Source organism: Lepisosteus oculatus, chromosome 2, assembly GCF_040954835.1.
Source record: "Lepisosteus oculatus isolate fLepOcu1 chromosome 2, fLepOcu1.hap2, whole genome shotgun sequence".
Classification (NCBI taxonomy): domain Eukaryota; kingdom Metazoa; phylum Chordata; class Actinopteri; order Semionotiformes; family Lepisosteidae; genus Lepisosteus; species Lepisosteus oculatus.
The window spans coordinates 53,934,693-53,952,515 of NC_090697.1; the positions used below are offsets into that span (position 1 = coordinate 53,934,693).

The window sequence follows — 17,823 nt, forward strand, 5'->3', positions numbered from 1 at the left end:
CAGGACGGCCCAGGAGCAGAAGGCTCCCAAGGGCAGGTCATTCTCGCAGCGCGCCTCCTGACCATCCTGAGACTCAGCCCGGACAACCACAGAACGGCCAGTGTGTCTTAGTGCCAGAACTTTCCTTTGTTTTAAGAGTCTAGAGCGGAGAGTAACCAGAGGATCCACCCGAGGCTAGCACCAGCAGCAGGCCTCGTGAACAGGTCAGAACTGTGGACAGCTGAATCACTATTCAGAACTAGCTCTTCATCAGGAACGAACCGGTCCTCTTCCTGACCTGCTGGGACCCACAGTCATCTTTTCTCCTGTGCACAAACTTTGCTAGTTAAAGCCAACACTAACTAGCCGGTCAGTGAACATTAGCAGCGCACCGTCGCAAGCCGCACAGCACAGCCTGGCACACAGCCAGAGAGCGCGGATTGGACAGCAACAGCCAACAACTGTTTCTTTGTGCCCGCAGGAGATCTGAATCTGAGATTGGATGAGTATTCAACTTCACTGCATTACTGCTCGAGAATTCAATTGTTATCCCAACCAGTTTATATCAATTTAATTCCTAAGAGTTATGCACTTGTTTTGAGTATATAATGTAGAAGTTATAACCAAGTTCATTTACGAAACGGTCTAAATGAATGATATACTGAACGTATGTCCTCTTGATATGTGTAACACTTTGTAACTGACTGAATATATACCTTTTGTATTCTGATAACCCTCTCGATAAGATCTGTTAGTTTTATATGCATATTTTATGTATTTATAAATGTATCCTTGTGTATTAGTACCTGTGTGTGTCCTTTGTTTGAGTTATATCGCATGGTTGGATTCTAAAGCCATCAAAAGAATCAATTTTGTGATTTACTGCTACAATTAATAATTGTCCCAGTAAAAGCCCAAACCCTACAGAACTGGTGCCTTCAGAGAGCACACTACATTACATTTTGGCGTCCCTGGGCCGGCTATGGCAACACCAGGTTATTGAAAACATAATTTATTCTGATAACAGAGATAAAAGGGCATTTTATCAAGTGTCTTTTTATAAACTACTGTGCACTAAAAACGTACTGTTTCAGAAAGGTAGGAAAGATTACTACAAATGCAACCATTAAAAATGCACGGTACAACCCCGTATTGCGCAGTATTATCTATAGTTCACTGCGTTGTACTGCAGTACATGATTGGCTGGCCAAAATGACCGACAGGGGCACTTGTGGTGCACTGGTTGTTAGTGAAACAATTTAATCGTTTAATCTCTTTACCGTACATGTTTTAATTCGCTTAATAAATATTAAATATTTATATGGAATTTTACAACTAAAGTGAACATTTTAAGCATCAAAGTCTTTCATTTGTTTACTGTACATACTGTGGTTATTTTGGAAATGTTTTTTACGTGCTCCTTCTGACTATTAAATGATTAAGTTTATATACTTCATAAAAAGTCATGTTTTAACCTTTTCTATGAATATTTGCTCTCGTTATCGCACTAAAAAAACACACATTTTTTAGAATTTGATTAATAGGGAATATATTATGAAATTGCGTATCTAAAGAAATCACTAGCGTCATAATAATTTTCATATATCTCACATTATCACAGTAGTAAACTTTCTTTGTAAACGTCTGCATCAGTTTACAAACTGATTCACCCATGAATACGTGAAAACATTTTGCCTGCCCTTTGCAACAATAGCTTAAGTTGTTTAAGCGGTGCGTTGGTGTAATTAATTATGTAATGGTAATGAATTTTCTTTTAATAAACATTTCTTTGAAAAACTAAAATAGGAAATATTATGGACACTATATTAACATTTTTTATTCCTAAATATCATAACATTTTTGAAACGAAGTGATTTATTAATAACAATGAATAATTTCACATTTCTACTTTACTGTCACTACAGTATAGCTTGTGGGAAATACATTTATTTGTCCTGCATCAAAGTTTAACTCGTTCAGAGCGCCCTACATTACAAACTCCAAGCGTTTCATTTTGTCTATCACCACAATATCAACAGCAATGCAGTTAAAAGGAACATGTCAAAATGTTTTCAAAATAACCACAAGTGAATGAGTTGAGGAATTTGATAATAATAGAGAAATCATAACAATAACCCTGTGTTGCTAATCATGCATACCCAACTGAAAGAATTAAATAAATATAAGGCAACTAGCTATCTAATGTCTTGTTTTTTCTTAACACTCATTTTTCCATACTGTAGTTTGAGTCTTTGTGTAAGCTGTGAGTTCTTTTCACTTCTTAATTAAACATTTGAAACACTTTAATTTTGTAAATGCAACACGCATTCTGTACAGAAATAAAATAATGTTTTCTATAGGTGTTAAACAGATTAACAGTTTACTGACAAAATAGTGCACCGTCCACTAACTGTCCACCACTGCCAAGTGATATAACTTTAATATAAGCAAGATCTTGTACCTGGTGCATTTAAAAAAAAAACGTAACTTGAATTAATCAAATCCCATGTGTGAGTTCATAATGCCAGAATTACGTACTATCCCTACGTCTGCGAAATACCAGATCATCTACTGTAAAGCTTTCTGTGCTTTGTTTGTGTATATTCCAATCGCAGAGGGGGCAGAGTGTGTGGGGAAATGTTTAGGTCGCAATTGGATTGGGGATCTGTATTCTTCACACCTGAAACACTGTTTTCTGAGTCACCTCTTGACTGAGAAAGCTTTAGAGAACTTAACATTTTTATTTACAACAAATTATAAATATTACGTTTACATTGGCGTTTTTCTCCTGATGGTAACTGTAACAAATTGTCACATTCTTGCAAAACAATCATGACGTTCTCATCCAATCTGAGGTTTGACGTTTTTTTATTTTGAAACCATTATCTTGACATGCAGTGGTGAAGTAGATTTAACAGCTCACCGAATTTGATACATTATAAATAATATCTTCCGTGTCACATTAACATTGGAATTTTCTTACAAGTATTAAAAGAGGTGATACACAACATGTCTCCTTTATAACTCTTCAGTTTACAGAGATATTCCGCAAGAGCCACACAACATTGTCCAATAATACTCTTCTTGTGTCTAATTTCTAGTTTATCAGGATTTGCGCAATAAATGTACAACACAGGTTTGAGTCAGAGTGTCTGTTAATAAAACAGAGCACCTAATACATATAACTACTGCATGATTTTTTTATCTGTTTCAGATGAATGAGGGGAATTAGTGTAAATCAGTCAGAATCTCAGAGTGCCAATTGTAAAAATAACCCTTCTTCTCTTCCTTTGTTTAACTTAAAGAACTTTGTGAAGAAATCCTTACTCACAATACCATCACTTAATTTATCCAGATACACAAATTAACTCCAGAGCCAACAACAAGCTATAATATTGGACTATTTTTTTGTATTCACTATATAAGAAAAAAACTAAGGTAATACTCTGACCGCGCTTTGAAACATTCAGTGCAGTGCTTTGTCTATTACCACTACAAGGACAATACATTAAAAAAAAAAGAAATGGATGTCAAAATGTTACCAAAATGTCCACCTGTGATATTTTAGCTGCTTTGTTACACGATTCCATATTCATATAAGTATCAAGTGATGGTAAATCACTACAACATTTATCTTTTTACAATAACAGCAAATGATGTTCTTACTACGTATTCTTAGAAAAGGATAAAAAAAGGTTGTGTACTTTTGTCCAACTGGGCAATCTTGCTTTTATAAAATATACTGACTTTTTAATGGTTAATGATTAGAATGCTCTAATACAGTGGTTCTCAAACTTTATGGACCAAGTACCACCCCTAATCCAACCAAAGCATCCAAGTACTGTACCACCTACAAGTCATCATCTCATAGGAACCCCAGAAATTCTCAATGACCAACATGAGTGTGCGTGCACAGACACTCACACATACATATAATAAATATTATAATAATAAACTTTATTTGATATAGCGCCTTTAAAGGTGGCTTCTCAAAGTGTTTTACAAAAAAAAACATTAACAACAACTAATAAAAAAGCACCATTTCAGTGAGAGGGGTGAGCCTGTTTAGTTGAGCAAAGCAGATGTGAATTAATTTTTCGAGCCTTGATACAATTCAAAACAGAGTCTTAACAGATTTTAAATCGTCAGGCATTTTCTTGACGGCAAAGGTCTCGCGGTGGATGTTGTAATGCGTACATTAATTTCTTGAGTAACCTCTCTAATTCGTGCAACTACACCGTTATGTCGGCTTGTCATTGATCTAGCACCGTCTGTACAAACTCAGACGCATTTTATCCAGTCGAGGAGATTCTCTACGATCCGTAGCACGCATTCTTATAGAGTGGTATAGAATTACAAAGTATCTCTTGTGTCCACTGAAGTATTAGCGCGCACTGTATCGTAGTACGTAGGCTGCATATTCGACACGTATTAAAATACAAAATATGAAAACCCGTCACAATTTTTCAGCGCACACGACACAGTTCCAGGGTCATTTGGCGTACCACTTGGCAGCACGCCATGTACCACTGCCGGTACGCGTACCACAGTTTGAGAACCACTGCTCTAATACACAGTTTAAAATTATTATAAGTCTAAAGAGTATACAACTTAAATTCTTAATTGGAAAAAGATTGTCCCTCTGCAGTGACGGGAATTTGAAACTGGGAATTTTCCTGCAACAGATCAAATGCTGTACATGAGACGTTAAGCTTTATTAGCTCCACCTGGCAGTTTTACAAGGTTTTACAACGTGCTTCTGGATACTATTGTCATAATTCAATTTGCATGTTGTTTAATGCGGTATAATGTACCATACCTACCACATTTTAACGCAGCGTACTTCGCACATTTTGAATGGCTTGATCTGTACAAGTTTAGCAGCATAGAAGAAAAATTAATGTAATTTTATGATTTTTTATTGATGTTTTCTTACTACTAGTTAAAATTTAATTTAGAAATCTTAAAACCTAAATGTATGTTCATCTACTTCTATGGCATATCTTTTGACATAATCTTCAAATAAATCCCATGGAGTATATCATAATCTTCCTGACTCTACAGCAGTAATACAATAGACCATGATGTTCAAGGCTGTTGCACTACAACACAGGCACTTCAGCGATGAAAGATGTTTAATACCTTGGGTATCGTATTTAAGTATATCCTTTTTAAAAAAATATGCAGTGGATAATTTCTTAATTGTAATATTTTAAATGTTTTGTGTTGTTGGCAGAAATATTAGAAATTATTCATACAACAGTGTTAGACAGTAAATTACAGTAAAAGAGGTACTGAGAACTGGGGAAAAAAAGTTTTCTACCCAAAAAGTATATTAAGCCTGAACAATTTGATGGTCCTTTAGAGTGACAGCAAATGTGTGTTCCAGAAATCTAAGCTGCTTAAATATAAGAAAACAAACTACAAGACTGATGATTTTCTAGCCATCTGTTTTGAGATTATTCTGTAAATTGTAGAACATCTTGGCACTAAAGTTTGTGAATGTAAAAAATGTAAATAACTTCAATGTTTCATTTAATATCATACTGTACTTCATACGTACCAAAGAACATAACAAGCAGCAGTAGATCTGTGGGCTCATAAATGGAAGATTGTGAAATTCAATCATAAGTGTGTCACTACTGTTATACCCTTGAGCAAATTACCTCATTCAGTTTGCTTAAATGACCAGGTGTATATACGTATACAAATCTAAGTTGCTTTGGATAACAGCGTAGATCAATTAAATAATAATACAGGACTGAGTGACACTTTTCTATGGTGGTTAGAGTTACTGCCTCACAACTTCTGTGTGGAGTTTGTGTGTTATACCTGTAGTAACAAACAAATAAGTTCTGGACCCCGAGATGAAGCTGATAAAGTGAGTATTATTCCATGCAAGGAACAATATAATCAAAGAATTGTTCAAAGTTATAGCTGTTGAGCTCCAGTTTATATAGCAAACTTCAACCATTTCTGACGCAAATTGTTACCATGGTAATGGGGGGAAGTCACCTGTGTTTGGACATTCTCAAGACCTTGAACACTTTGAATGGCTGGTTTTATCTTCCCATAGTTAGGGAGTCTCTAACTTGCACTTGAAATCTCTTATCAGTTTACTCTTATCCCTGCTGTAACCCAAAAGTGCTGAAGCATGGTATGTTTTGTACCAAGTGAAGTCTTTGCGCAGAAAGAAATCATTTACCCTTTTTTCACATCTCATATCTTTCTTCATACCCATGGGTGCCTTGGCTATCAATGGGTGTTTTGGTTTCCTACCATTGTCCATATGGTTAATAGTGTCTTCATATTGTCCCAGACAGTTTGTGTGTATAACATACAGTGGACTTGTCCAGGTTGTATCCTACCTTGAGCCCATTGTCTTCCACCTTAGGCTCTGGTTCTGGTTGTTAGTGAAATTGGATAGTAAAAGACAGTTTCTGTGTGTAATTATCTGTCTGACATTCCAGATTCTAATTTGCTTATAAAAGTCTGATGATGGACTGAATTCTTTGGACTAAAACGATTTGCATACTCACTGCTCCTTTCCTTCTCATGTTTATACTTTTTGTATTTATATGTTTTCACACTTAAACTCTAATAAAGTTAACTTTCTGTCGCTTCAGTTCTTGTTGACCATCTTTCAGTGGTCACAGATAAAACAAGTTATGAAAATGTTTCATTAAATTGAGATGTTACAGTAACATGGAAGATACCATTCATAAATATGATTGTTTTTTAATTCTATTATGTCTTTGTGAATGCACATATAAAATAATTTTCTAACAAAAGCAGATTTGAAACAAATGAGAAAAGCAATATTACTTTTGAGGAACAAATGAGGAAAGGTGCTTAGAAAAATGCTTGCTTTATGAATTTCTGTTGTTTTTACTTTATGCCATTTGTCAAATAAATTGTTTTGCTTGCTGGTTTGTTGTGTACTGTAAAATCAATCGATAGAAACCAGTCTTGCACCCTCGTAAAGTTCACCATATCCCTTTACATTACCATGGAGCTATGCAGGACAATAACGTAATGATGTACTAATTACATTTGAGTTAAAGATCTAGGTAATACAAGAGCAAATGCAAAAACATTGTAAGTCACAGAGGTAAATGACACTCATTACTTTTCCATGGGATTGGTAATTGTGGAGTTGTTCATGTAATAAACATCATCTGAAGCCCATCATGCCTGCTTTTGTTTGCTTTCTTTATACAGTATTTACTGTAAGTCCCTGGGTGGGAAACCAATTGTTTAAGATCATGCAGCATTTATATTTGTTTTCTGTAATGACACCTTGAGAAGGGAGAGGCAGATAGTCAAATTGAGTTTATGGCTTCCATCCAGCGTTCCTTCCAGGACTGCTGCATTTGAAACTGATTCCAGAGGAGTAGGGGCCTCATAGGTTCTAACTAATGGTCTGCAGACACAAAACAATAAACACTCTTAATTCTTTATGAAACAAACATTGAAAAAGAAATGAGCTGCATTACTGATAGAACATGTGCTGGCACCTGTGTCTGATAAATATTATTAAAAATCTACCTACCATTCTTGTAGAGAAGTCTTTTCTGACAATTGCTTCCTGGTAGTTTCATTAGGGACCTGAAAACACAAATTATGATTATCCAAAAATGAGTTACACTTCTTATCCTGTTTTTGTTTTCGGTGCAAAGACTGAAATATATAACTCAGTTGATATATACTGTCATAAGTCAATTCAGATGGGAGCAGTAAAGCTGAGATATATGATTATAACCTTTACTGTTCTTTCAATACCTTAGGAAATGCCAGAATATGTTTTTAACTACTTACTGTATTTTAGAAACTGAGAGTGACAGGTTTTACTACTTGAAATTACTTGAAACTAATTGAAACTGATGAATTCTGAAATTATTATTTGGAATTGGGCTGGAACCTTCTCTTGAGGTATTCTCAATGTGAAAACTTCTATACTTTAAAGAAAAAATGTTCAGGGGGAGGTTTGAAAAAAAATAGATCTTTGCTATTTAGCATAATTGAAGAGTTGTTTTTGGGTCTTGTCTATCTCATCTGCATGTTTTCTGTTGTACTTTACAGAAACCAAGCCAGCCTGTATTTTCAATGGTGTTGAATATTATGATGGCGACATGTTCCGTATGGATGCCTGTCGCTTCTGTCGTTGCCAAGGTGGTGTCTCCATCTGCTTCACTGCACAATGTGGCGTGCTGCACTGTGAAAGATCTTATGTTCCTGAGGGGGAGTGCTGCCCTGTCTGTGAAGGTAACACATCCCAACAATATGGGAGTCTTTAACCCTCTTTTATGCCTGTAGCCTTTGTCAAAATCAAAACAAAAGGCAAACCATGTGCTCATTAAAATTCATACTGGGGCCACTATTAAGTACAAAAGAAGATCGAAGAGCCTAAATCAGTAGTAAAGATCCATAGTAATAGTAAAAGTAATTCTAAAATTAAGAATTGAATTATTATTAACTCTCTTGTATTAAAGAATTAATACAAATTACAGTATTTATTGTACTTCAGTTTTTAGTTAAAGTCTCAAGATTTTAGGACAGCTGGCATAGAGAAGTCCAGGTTTTGAAGAAATCTGAACAGCCTTTCTTTAATACAGTAAATGACAAAATAAATGCAAACATTTTGATGTAGCCACTAGTTACAAATCAGAGATCCCCAATTATTAATAAGGTGGATTCACTTGGGGGTACAATCATAAACAACTGTTTTTTTGTACTTTACAAGTTTACAATTAAAACTTTTTGTTTAATGTGTAACTTCAGGAAGAATCAAATAAATGTTGATATGGAAGTATTTTTACCTTGCCCAAGTGTGTGCTTAGTAGTAGTAATAATAATAATAATAATAACACATTTGATTTTATATAGCACCTTTAAAGGTGGCTTCTCAAAGCGCTTTAGAGAATGACAACAACAATAACTAAAAAGAATACACAAGATAAAAACACAATTACAGTATACAGAGGAGACCGTGGATTGTGATACTAAGAAAAGCAGAGGGGTGAAGAATGGAACAAGTTAAGTAAAGGCTCTTCTAAAGAAGTAGGTTTTGAGTCTGGATTTGAAGGAGTTTAGAGAAGGTGACTCTCTGATATCCTTGGGCAGAGAGTTCCAGAGCTTGAGGGCACAACAGGAGAAGGCCCTGTCACCCATACAATGTAGATGGGCTTATGGGACAGTAAGGAGACCAGAATTAGAAGAGTGAAGGTTGCGAGGTGGGGAATAGGACGATACTATTTCAGACAGGTACTGAGGTGCCAAGCCATGCAGAGCCTTGTAGGTGAGCATGAGGATTTTAATGTCCAAATGGAATTTGACAAGAAGCCAGTGCAAGGACTCCAGGATAGGAGTAATGTGATCACTTGCACTAGACCTGGTCAGGATTCTGGCTGCTGAATTTTGGATAAACTGCAAAATTTACAGTGACAGCTATAAGTGAGGTAAGACTTGAACTATTTGAGAGCATTGTCAGAAACTCCAAACACAGTCTCAAGACGAGAAGGTAATATGTCATGGTCAACAGTGTCAAAAGCAGCACTGAGATCAAGAAGGATGAGTATAGAAAGAGAACCAGAATCAGAAGCTATTAGAAGATCGTTAGTGACTTTGATCAGGGCAGTTTCTGTGCTGTGAAGTTGACGGAAGCCTGATTGGAGGGGTTCGAAAAGGTAAGTAGAGTGTCCAAATTAGGACATCCTCCTCCCTTTTTAAAGCTCCCTGCTCTTAAACTCTCTCCTCTCTACTATTCTACAAAATTCCACACACTCTGCTGCCTACTCATAAACTTCCTCCTCTTAAATTTCCTTTTATAACCTACAAAACATCATGTGCTCTGCTCCCTGCTACAAATCTCCCTTCTGCATCCCCCTACAATTCTGCCATAATTTCTAAATTGCAACAAATTCTATGTAGTTAAACTCTTGCTTAAAAGGGATTTTTTTTTTAAACAAGAAGGCAAACATGTTTCTACAATATGCAGTATAACCTTTACAAATGAGAAGCGCACATTCGGTCCATTGAGACTCTCATCCAGCCATTTCATGAACAAAGCCTGGGTATCAGTTTCAACAACATGGCTGGAGAACATGGCACATATTGTATGGGAGGAACAAGTTTCAGAGCACAGAACAGAGTATATGAAGTTTTGTTGGATGGGGGAGAGGAGGAGGATGTCCTAATATGGATGCTGTAGTTTAGAATTTGGCAATGTCACTCTAGTCAACATTACACCAAAATGCAACAACTTAGCAAATAATAATAATGACAGAATGATATTGACCAAAAAAGATGCAATTAATACAAATTGCTTTAGTTGAGTGGAAAAAAAATAAACTAACTACTAAAACATTATGGGCTTCATAAATGAAGAGAGAGAAAGAAAAATTAACAGTGAAAAACAAACCAGTGGACAGCAAGTAAGGGGGAACTAGATGTTGCTCATTTAAAACTGGGAATAAGAGTAATTGTATTTTACAAAAGAGCTGTGAGAATCTAAAACAACCTACCCAGATATATTGTCAAGTTGAATACCATCACTACTTTCAAGAAATGACTGGATGAGATTCTCAGATCAAATAGCTATTAGCAACCAAACAAGCTATATGAGCTAGATGACCTCTTTTCCCCAAATTTTAAGTTTTTATAATAGGATTGCAGCAAGTGTTAAAAAAGATTTAAGAGTAGAGGAGGTCTGAATGGACAAGCAGAAACAATAATACACTACCTAGAGTAAGTGTGGTGTGTTTGCTACATAAGGGTGTCTTGTCTAAATTGCCATTTTTTAATGTATCAGTATTTCGGAAAAAAAACATACATTTGCATCACAACTTTCCATAATATGTTGTGGATTCTACAAGAGACATGAATACTGGCCACTGAAAATGAAATAGAAGTTGTACTTCAGAGATCTTTTTGCTCTCATACGTACAGCCTAGGAAGCTTACATGCTTGGACCATGATCGCTTGCCTTGGGAACTAATGATACAGTAAAGTTTTTGCCCTTCAAAAAGTCTGTTTTATACAAAACAAGTCTTATACTAGTATTGTCTTAATCCTTCAGAGCCCATCTACCCTGTGTTGAACTTCGCCGGTTGCTACGTTAATGGACAAATTGTAGCACATGGTGACCACTGGAGGGAAGACGATTGTACGTTCTGCCAGTGTATCAGTGGAGATGCCCATTGCATGGCTGCAGCCTGTGGGCACAACTGTCTGAACCCTGTTCAAGTGCCAGGGGAATGCTGCCCAGTGTGTGAAGGTAAGAAACTAAAGGCAGTTGTGCCTGAATTCTTTGTTGTGGTTTTCCCAGGAATTTACCTTCACTGACAGCCTTTAAGTATTTTATCAGACCAGCTACACAGGGGGAAACATACTTGAACCATATCTGTCAAAAGGAAGCCACTTCACAGTCCCCTTTCATTAATATAAGTGATTCCATCTTAGAAAATGATGAAAATTTACATTTACAATTATTATACATATACATTTATGGAATGTGAAAAAAATGGGTTTGTGATGGTTTTCAGGTTAAATGTAAGCATGTATTTTTGTGCGATATATAAATTTGAAGGACTCTAAAAATGTTTTGCTGGTTTTTCTCTGTTAAATATATTTGAGGTGTTCAATATCTGGTGTACATAATTTGTATAACTTTAGAGGCCTGCAGAGGCCTGTGCAACTCATGAAATGAGAGGGAATAAGCACTGATTGCAAAAGTTTTTTTTCCTGTGATCTCAAAATTCTTTAGTGGCTTTATTGGATAAGATTGACTTTGGGACAAAAACCCCCTCATCTGCCAGTATATATTATTTTGATATGAGCATTCTTTGTGTGCATGTTTCCAGTAAAAGCATGTTGTTTGACAGTAACAACAAACTGTCATCATGAATTGGAGAATGCCTTAAATATATCAACTGGATTTCTAAATTTATTTTGATCCTGGGGAATTTTAAATATGGATGTGAAACTTACATAAAATGATAAGTACATTGTAAAAATGCACTGTTTGCACTGTTCATGAGAACTTAAAACTTCTTAAAACTTCTCATGCTAAAAGAAAGCTGGAAAGTGAACTGGATGATTTTTTTTTGTTTAGTACAGATGCAGCCATTCAAAATGCGCGGGCAATACTGCATTATTTTCCGGTACGCTGTACGCAGTCTACCGCGAGTTAATGGTAAATACCGCAAGTTACCGGTAAATACCGCTAGCAAAATAATAGTATCTGGAATTTCCGCAAGGTGGAGCTAATAAATCTCAACCTCTCATGTTTGAGCTGTCGCCATCAAAGTCATTAACGAAGATATTACTAATAGTATTAATAATGAATGACCTTGGACAAGCTGTAAGTGTAAACTCAAAGTATTGCCCTGGTCTCATTGACCGTCTTTGTAAAAGTAACACCACAGCATTTCGCAATCACGCATTTGTTTCCAATCATGCAAAGTACAGTAATTTTTGAGAATCGATTCACCATGCCTTTCACATGCTCATAAAAGAGATTGATTTAGGAACATAAACATATTACCGTATGCAAACTGTACTGTATACAGTATGTATATTTATATTTAATGTCTTAACTGTACCCGTGTAGTGGCGAGGCTTAATAATAAGAAAGAATTAAGTGTTCTGGGCTTTCCCAAATGAGGCCCCATTTCTCTGTTCATCTCTGTGGTGCAGCCACAGAGAAACTATTCATGCAGGCTGATTTAAAATGTTTTCTTTTGATAAGAAACAAGCTCCCAAAGGGGGATGCACTTAGCTAAGCCTGGCTATCATGATCAATGGTCATCCATTGGCGCCTATCTGTCTAGGGAGTGCCAGATGGACATCTGGACTGCATTCCTAAGTGTCAGGAGTAAGTGACTCATATCTCGCCTTGATCAACCAATCAGGGACTGGTAGGGCCGAGTAACCCACGTGGGACTCTGATGCCCATGGAACTTTCAGCCAATCAATGAGCTGAAGTTCCTCCAGGTAAAAACAGGCAACACAGAGAGCCTGAGAGATTCAGGGAGATTTAGAGAGATTCAGTAAGATTCAGAAGGGATTCAGTGGAGAATTCTGTGGACTATTCTAAAGGGAATTCAAAGGAGAATTCCAGGGCAGGATGGCCCAGGAGCAGAAGGCTCCCAAGGGCAAAACATTCTCGCAGCGCGCCTCCTGACCATCCTGAGACCCAGCCCGGACAACCACGGAACGGCCAGTGTGTCCGAGTGCCAGAACTTTCCTTTGTTCTAAGAGTCTAGAGCGGAGGTTGCCAGAGAATAACCAGAGGATCCACCCAAGGTTAGCACCAGCAGCAGGCCTCGTGAACAGGTCAGAACTGTGGACAGCTGAATCACTATTCAGAACTAGCTCTTCATCAGGAACGAACCGGTCCTCTTCCTGACCTGCTGGGACCCACAGTCATCTTTTCTCCTGTGCACAAACTTTGCTAATTAAAGCCAACAGTGAGCATCAGCAGCGCACCGTCGCAAGCCGCACAGCACAGCCTGGCACCGAGCCAGAGAGCGCGGATTGGACAGCAACAGCCTGCAACTGTTTCTTTGTGCCCGCAGGAGATCTGAATCCCCAGAGATTGGATGAGTATTCAACTTCAATGCATTACAGCTCGAGAATTCAATTGTTATCCCAACCAGTTGATATCAATTTGATTCCTAAGAGTTATGTACTTGTTTTGAGTATCTAATGTAGAAGTTGTAACCAAGTTCAATTACGAAACGGTATAAATGAATGATATACTGAACGTATGTCCTCTTGATGTGTAACACTTTGTAACTGACTGAATATATACCTTTTGTATTCTGATAACCCTCTCGATAAGATCTGTTAGGTTTATATGCATATTCTATGTATTAATAAATGTATCCTCGTGTATTAGTACCTGTGTATGTGCGTTGTTTGAGATATATCGCATGGTTGGATTCTAAAGCCATCAAAAGAATCAATTTTGAGATTTACTGCTACAATTAATAATTGTCCCAGTAAATGCCCAAACCCTACAGAACTGGTGCCTTCAGAGAGCACATTACATTAATTGGCGTCCCTGGACGGGCTATGGTAAGACTGAAATGAGTCAACCAAGCGGAATAATTCAATATAAAACGCCGCGGGTTTCATACACGACAATACAGTGTGCTGAAAGCCGAAAGGAAAGAAAGTTCCCCTTGCTCTTTAAGCAGTGCTTGATCTTTTGTGATCTTTTGCAATCTACCGGTTGATTGCATACTTGATCTTGTGGTTTTCTGTGGTAAAACTGTGATTTCGTACTTAAAAGAAATACTTTTCAAGTTTAACGATGGTTGCTAAAAGGTCTGAATTCGAGTCGCTATTAAGCACTCCCTCTAGCAGCGACAGGTCTGACCACGATCTCTGCCATATCTCCGTCAGCGGAGAAGCTAGGAGAATAAACCTCCATTCTCTGAGAGACCTAGCGAAGGACATAGAGAGATTTGACCCCGCAGTGTCAGAGAATAATATCGAGAGTTATATTCAAGACCTCAGGTATAACCTGCAGTACCTGCCAAACGCCACAGAACAGGAGAAAGTGTTTCTGGTCAGGAAAACTACCAGCAGAGCTGTACATGAGTGGATGGCTAGGCAGATGAAAGAAGTCTGTAATGACTTTGAACAGCTGTGTCAAGCACTTATCGAAGAATACAGTGCGTTTATTGACCCATCTGCCGCAACAGCCGCCGCTCTTAACATTAAGCACGAGAGAGCAGAGTCCCCTCGCGAATATTACGAGAGACTTAGACGAACTTATTTTGCAGGGCGAAATGATGAGGGTTGCGAAGAGAACACACATTTCAAGGGTTTATTCATTGAGAATCTCCACCCGTCAATCAGAAAGATGATCTTAATGCATACAGATGCACAGACCATGAAAATGACTGATATTAAGAGATTCGTGCAGAAAGCCTGGGAGCATGATGTCCAAAGTCGCTCTGAGCAAAAAGCTGATAAAGCGACTGTGTTCGCCGTCAAAGCCAGCAGGGTTAATTCCCCCCTGCTCGAAGGAGCACAGGCTCCTGAGCTGGCTAAGCACCGTTCCAAAGCACTCACACAGGACCGCACCCAGCGTCCTAAGTGCCATGAGAACACCAGGGGAGGGAAAGGGCTAGAAAAGGCTGAACAAAAGGATTCAGTAGCCGCCCGCCTGGCCAGGCTTGAACAAGCTTTATTAGGACAGGGACAACCACTCCCCAAGGCTGCCGGAAGCGTGAATGAGCTGATACTCTCCACTGGAGGAGGCGGAGACCCGCCCCCTCTCCCTCCCTCAGTCTATCTGATTGAGCGGAAGGGTTCCTGCCTGGATGAGGTCAGCCACTCCCAAGTGAGTGCTGACTCCACCCCTGAAGTCAGAGAGCAGGCAGTAAAACACAGAGGAAAAGCAAGAAGCTTTTACCTCAAGGCTGCCATGGGAGATGTCTTACACATTGAGACACTGATTGACACTGAGGTTGAAAGGTGTTTGATGTCACACGTTAAGCTCAAATGGGTAGAAAAAGAAAAGGGCATGCGACTCAGAGAAGAACTGTTGGTGGATCACCAGAAACGCAAAGTGTGGAAACAGGTCAAGGCTCCTAAGCCTTCTGTACAGAAGGAAAGGGGGGCCAAGAGGCAGACTGTGCTCACACAGTGCCCACCGAACACAGAAGCCCATGTGGAGATTCCTTCTGTTCCCTCTGGACAAGAAATAAAAATATTTCCTTGTTCCCCGGATATACAGGGAAGTCGTGCCCCGGCCGAGGTCCCAACAGCCTCCATGCCACAGGAGCGGTGCTCCAAGCAGCCGCCTGATCCACCAGGTAAAGCACACACCTTTTAAATCCCTAAAGAGGAGCAGATCTCCCCACCTGGCGATGAAAATTAGCTTTCCCTGTGCACCCTGGCACCCAAGAGGGGTCAGGACCACCACCCCGCAGTGGTGGAAGGGATCCAGATGGCAGGAGAGCAGGTTGGTGATGTAGCCCTCACCCTTAGCCCTGAGAGGTCCTCTATTAGTGAGGATCTGCTTGAGCAGCTGTCGCAGCGCCACCGCCAGGTGCCTCTGGTTCAACATTCACAGGTTAGACAGGAGGTCCAGCTGGACGCTGAGACTACTGCGCTGTGGACACACCTGATCCCAGATGCCGATTCCCTCTGCTTTGACCCAGGGAACCTGCAGTCAGGTAACATTATTTCTCACAACTACCAGGTAGTGAGTAAGACTGACCTGATTGTTCCTGCCTCAACAGCAGGGTTGCCAACACACCCAGTCCCCCAGAAGGGACAGGGAATGAAAGCCGAGCCGGTTTTCTTACAGCTACCAGCTCAGTCTGTCAGTCTGAGTCTGACCAACAGTGGTTCAGCCAGACTGGAGCTGGATGGTCAAGCCACCCGCCTGCCAGCGCAGGACATCGCAAAGAGGGGTGTCAGAACCCCAGCCTGCTCTGACATGGGCCTGGTGAGTGATAGTAAGTTCAAAGACAGTGAACTAGCTATCCCAGTGCTGGGGCAGCTCCCTGAACCCCTAGCGAGGGAAGGGGGGAGCAAGCAGGTGTCCTACACCCACACCCAGCAAACGATTGTAAACATGCCGATAGAGGGATTCCTCAATCAGGAAGTGTGCAGGGTGGACCTGAACAGTGAGAATGAGGTAACAATCCCAGATCACTCAGGTACTCCAGATGACCACTCAGCCGAGGGTCAGGCATGCTCCACCGCTGCACCACCCCCTGCAGGGTTCCTAGAGCACAGGCAAGAACAAATTGAAAAAGCAGATGCCCTGGAAACGGAGGAGCAGCATCAGCCGCTGCGTTAGATCTCCCCAGATTTCCAGGATGTTGGTGCCCAAGATGCCACAGGGCATACCGAGAAAGACACCATGTACACGCTGCGCCAGCTTAGAAAAGACTTTTGGGAGGACTGATTGCTGCCGCCACTGTTGCACGTTTGCTTTTTCTGGTAGGTTTGGCAGGTGGGAAGTAAATGGCTGGTCAGCACAAAACATTTAACTGTCACCATGACTTGTGACAGGCATGATACAGCTACCACAATGCAGCTACCTAACCAATAGTTTTCCTGTAAGTTCCCGAGGAGGCCATAGTACAGCATGGTGACTTAATACTGTACGGTCTGGAACCAGACAATATAAGACCAAACTTGAGGTCTTGGATGCCTTCAGGTGCCACACTATTGAATTGGATAGAAATCCAAGAAACAGTAAGCCCTGAAGAGGTACAGGTAGTTAGTTTGCTTTAATGGAACAAACCTCCAAACCACCCTAGCAGATACCCAACACAGGTGTTGTGGTTTATCGGGGGGCTGGGAACAGGAACTGTTGTTATTGTAACACTGCTGAGTGCCAGATGGACATCTGGACTGCATTCCTAATTTTCAGGAGTAAGTGACTCATATCTCACCTTGATCAACCAATCAGGGACTGGTAGGGCTGAGTAACCCACGTGAGACTCTGATGCCCATGGAACTTTCAGCCAATCAATGAGCTGAAGTTCCTCCAGGTAAAAACAGGCAACACAGAGAGCCTGAGAGATTCAGGGAGATTCAGAGAGATTCAGTAAGATTCAGAAGGGATTCAGTGGAGAATTCTGTGGACTATTCTAAAGGGAATTCAAAGGAGAATTCCAGAGCAGGACGGCCCAGGAGCAGAAGGCTCCCAAGGGCAGGACATTCTCGCAGCGCGCCTCCTGACTGTCCTGAGACTCAGCCCGGACAACCACGGAATGGCCAGTGTGTCCGAGTGCCAGAACATTCCTTTGTTCTAAGAGTCTAGAGCGGAGGTTGCCAGAGAATAACCAGAGGATCCACCCGAGGTTAACA

The 17,823-nt window shown here is 39.7% G+C and overlaps 1 protein-coding gene across 5 annotated transcripts in view; it reads left to right on the forward strand.

Moving 5' to 3' along the window:
* The window catches only part of crim1 (cysteine rich transmembrane BMP regulator 1 (chordin-like)), a 619,278-nt gene that overhangs the window by 353,328 nt on the left and 248,127 nt on the right, over positions 1–17,823 (forward strand). For all 5 annotated transcript variants that reach the window (XM_069179104.1, XM_069179116.1, XM_069179125.1 and 2 more), the window contains exons 6-7: positions 8,062–8,244; positions 11,057–11,254. In XM_069179104.1, coding sequence (XP_069035205.1) covers positions 8,062–8,244; positions 11,057–11,254 — 381 coding nt within the window. The remainder of the gene's footprint in view (positions 1–8,061; positions 8,245–11,056; positions 11,255–17,823) is intronic.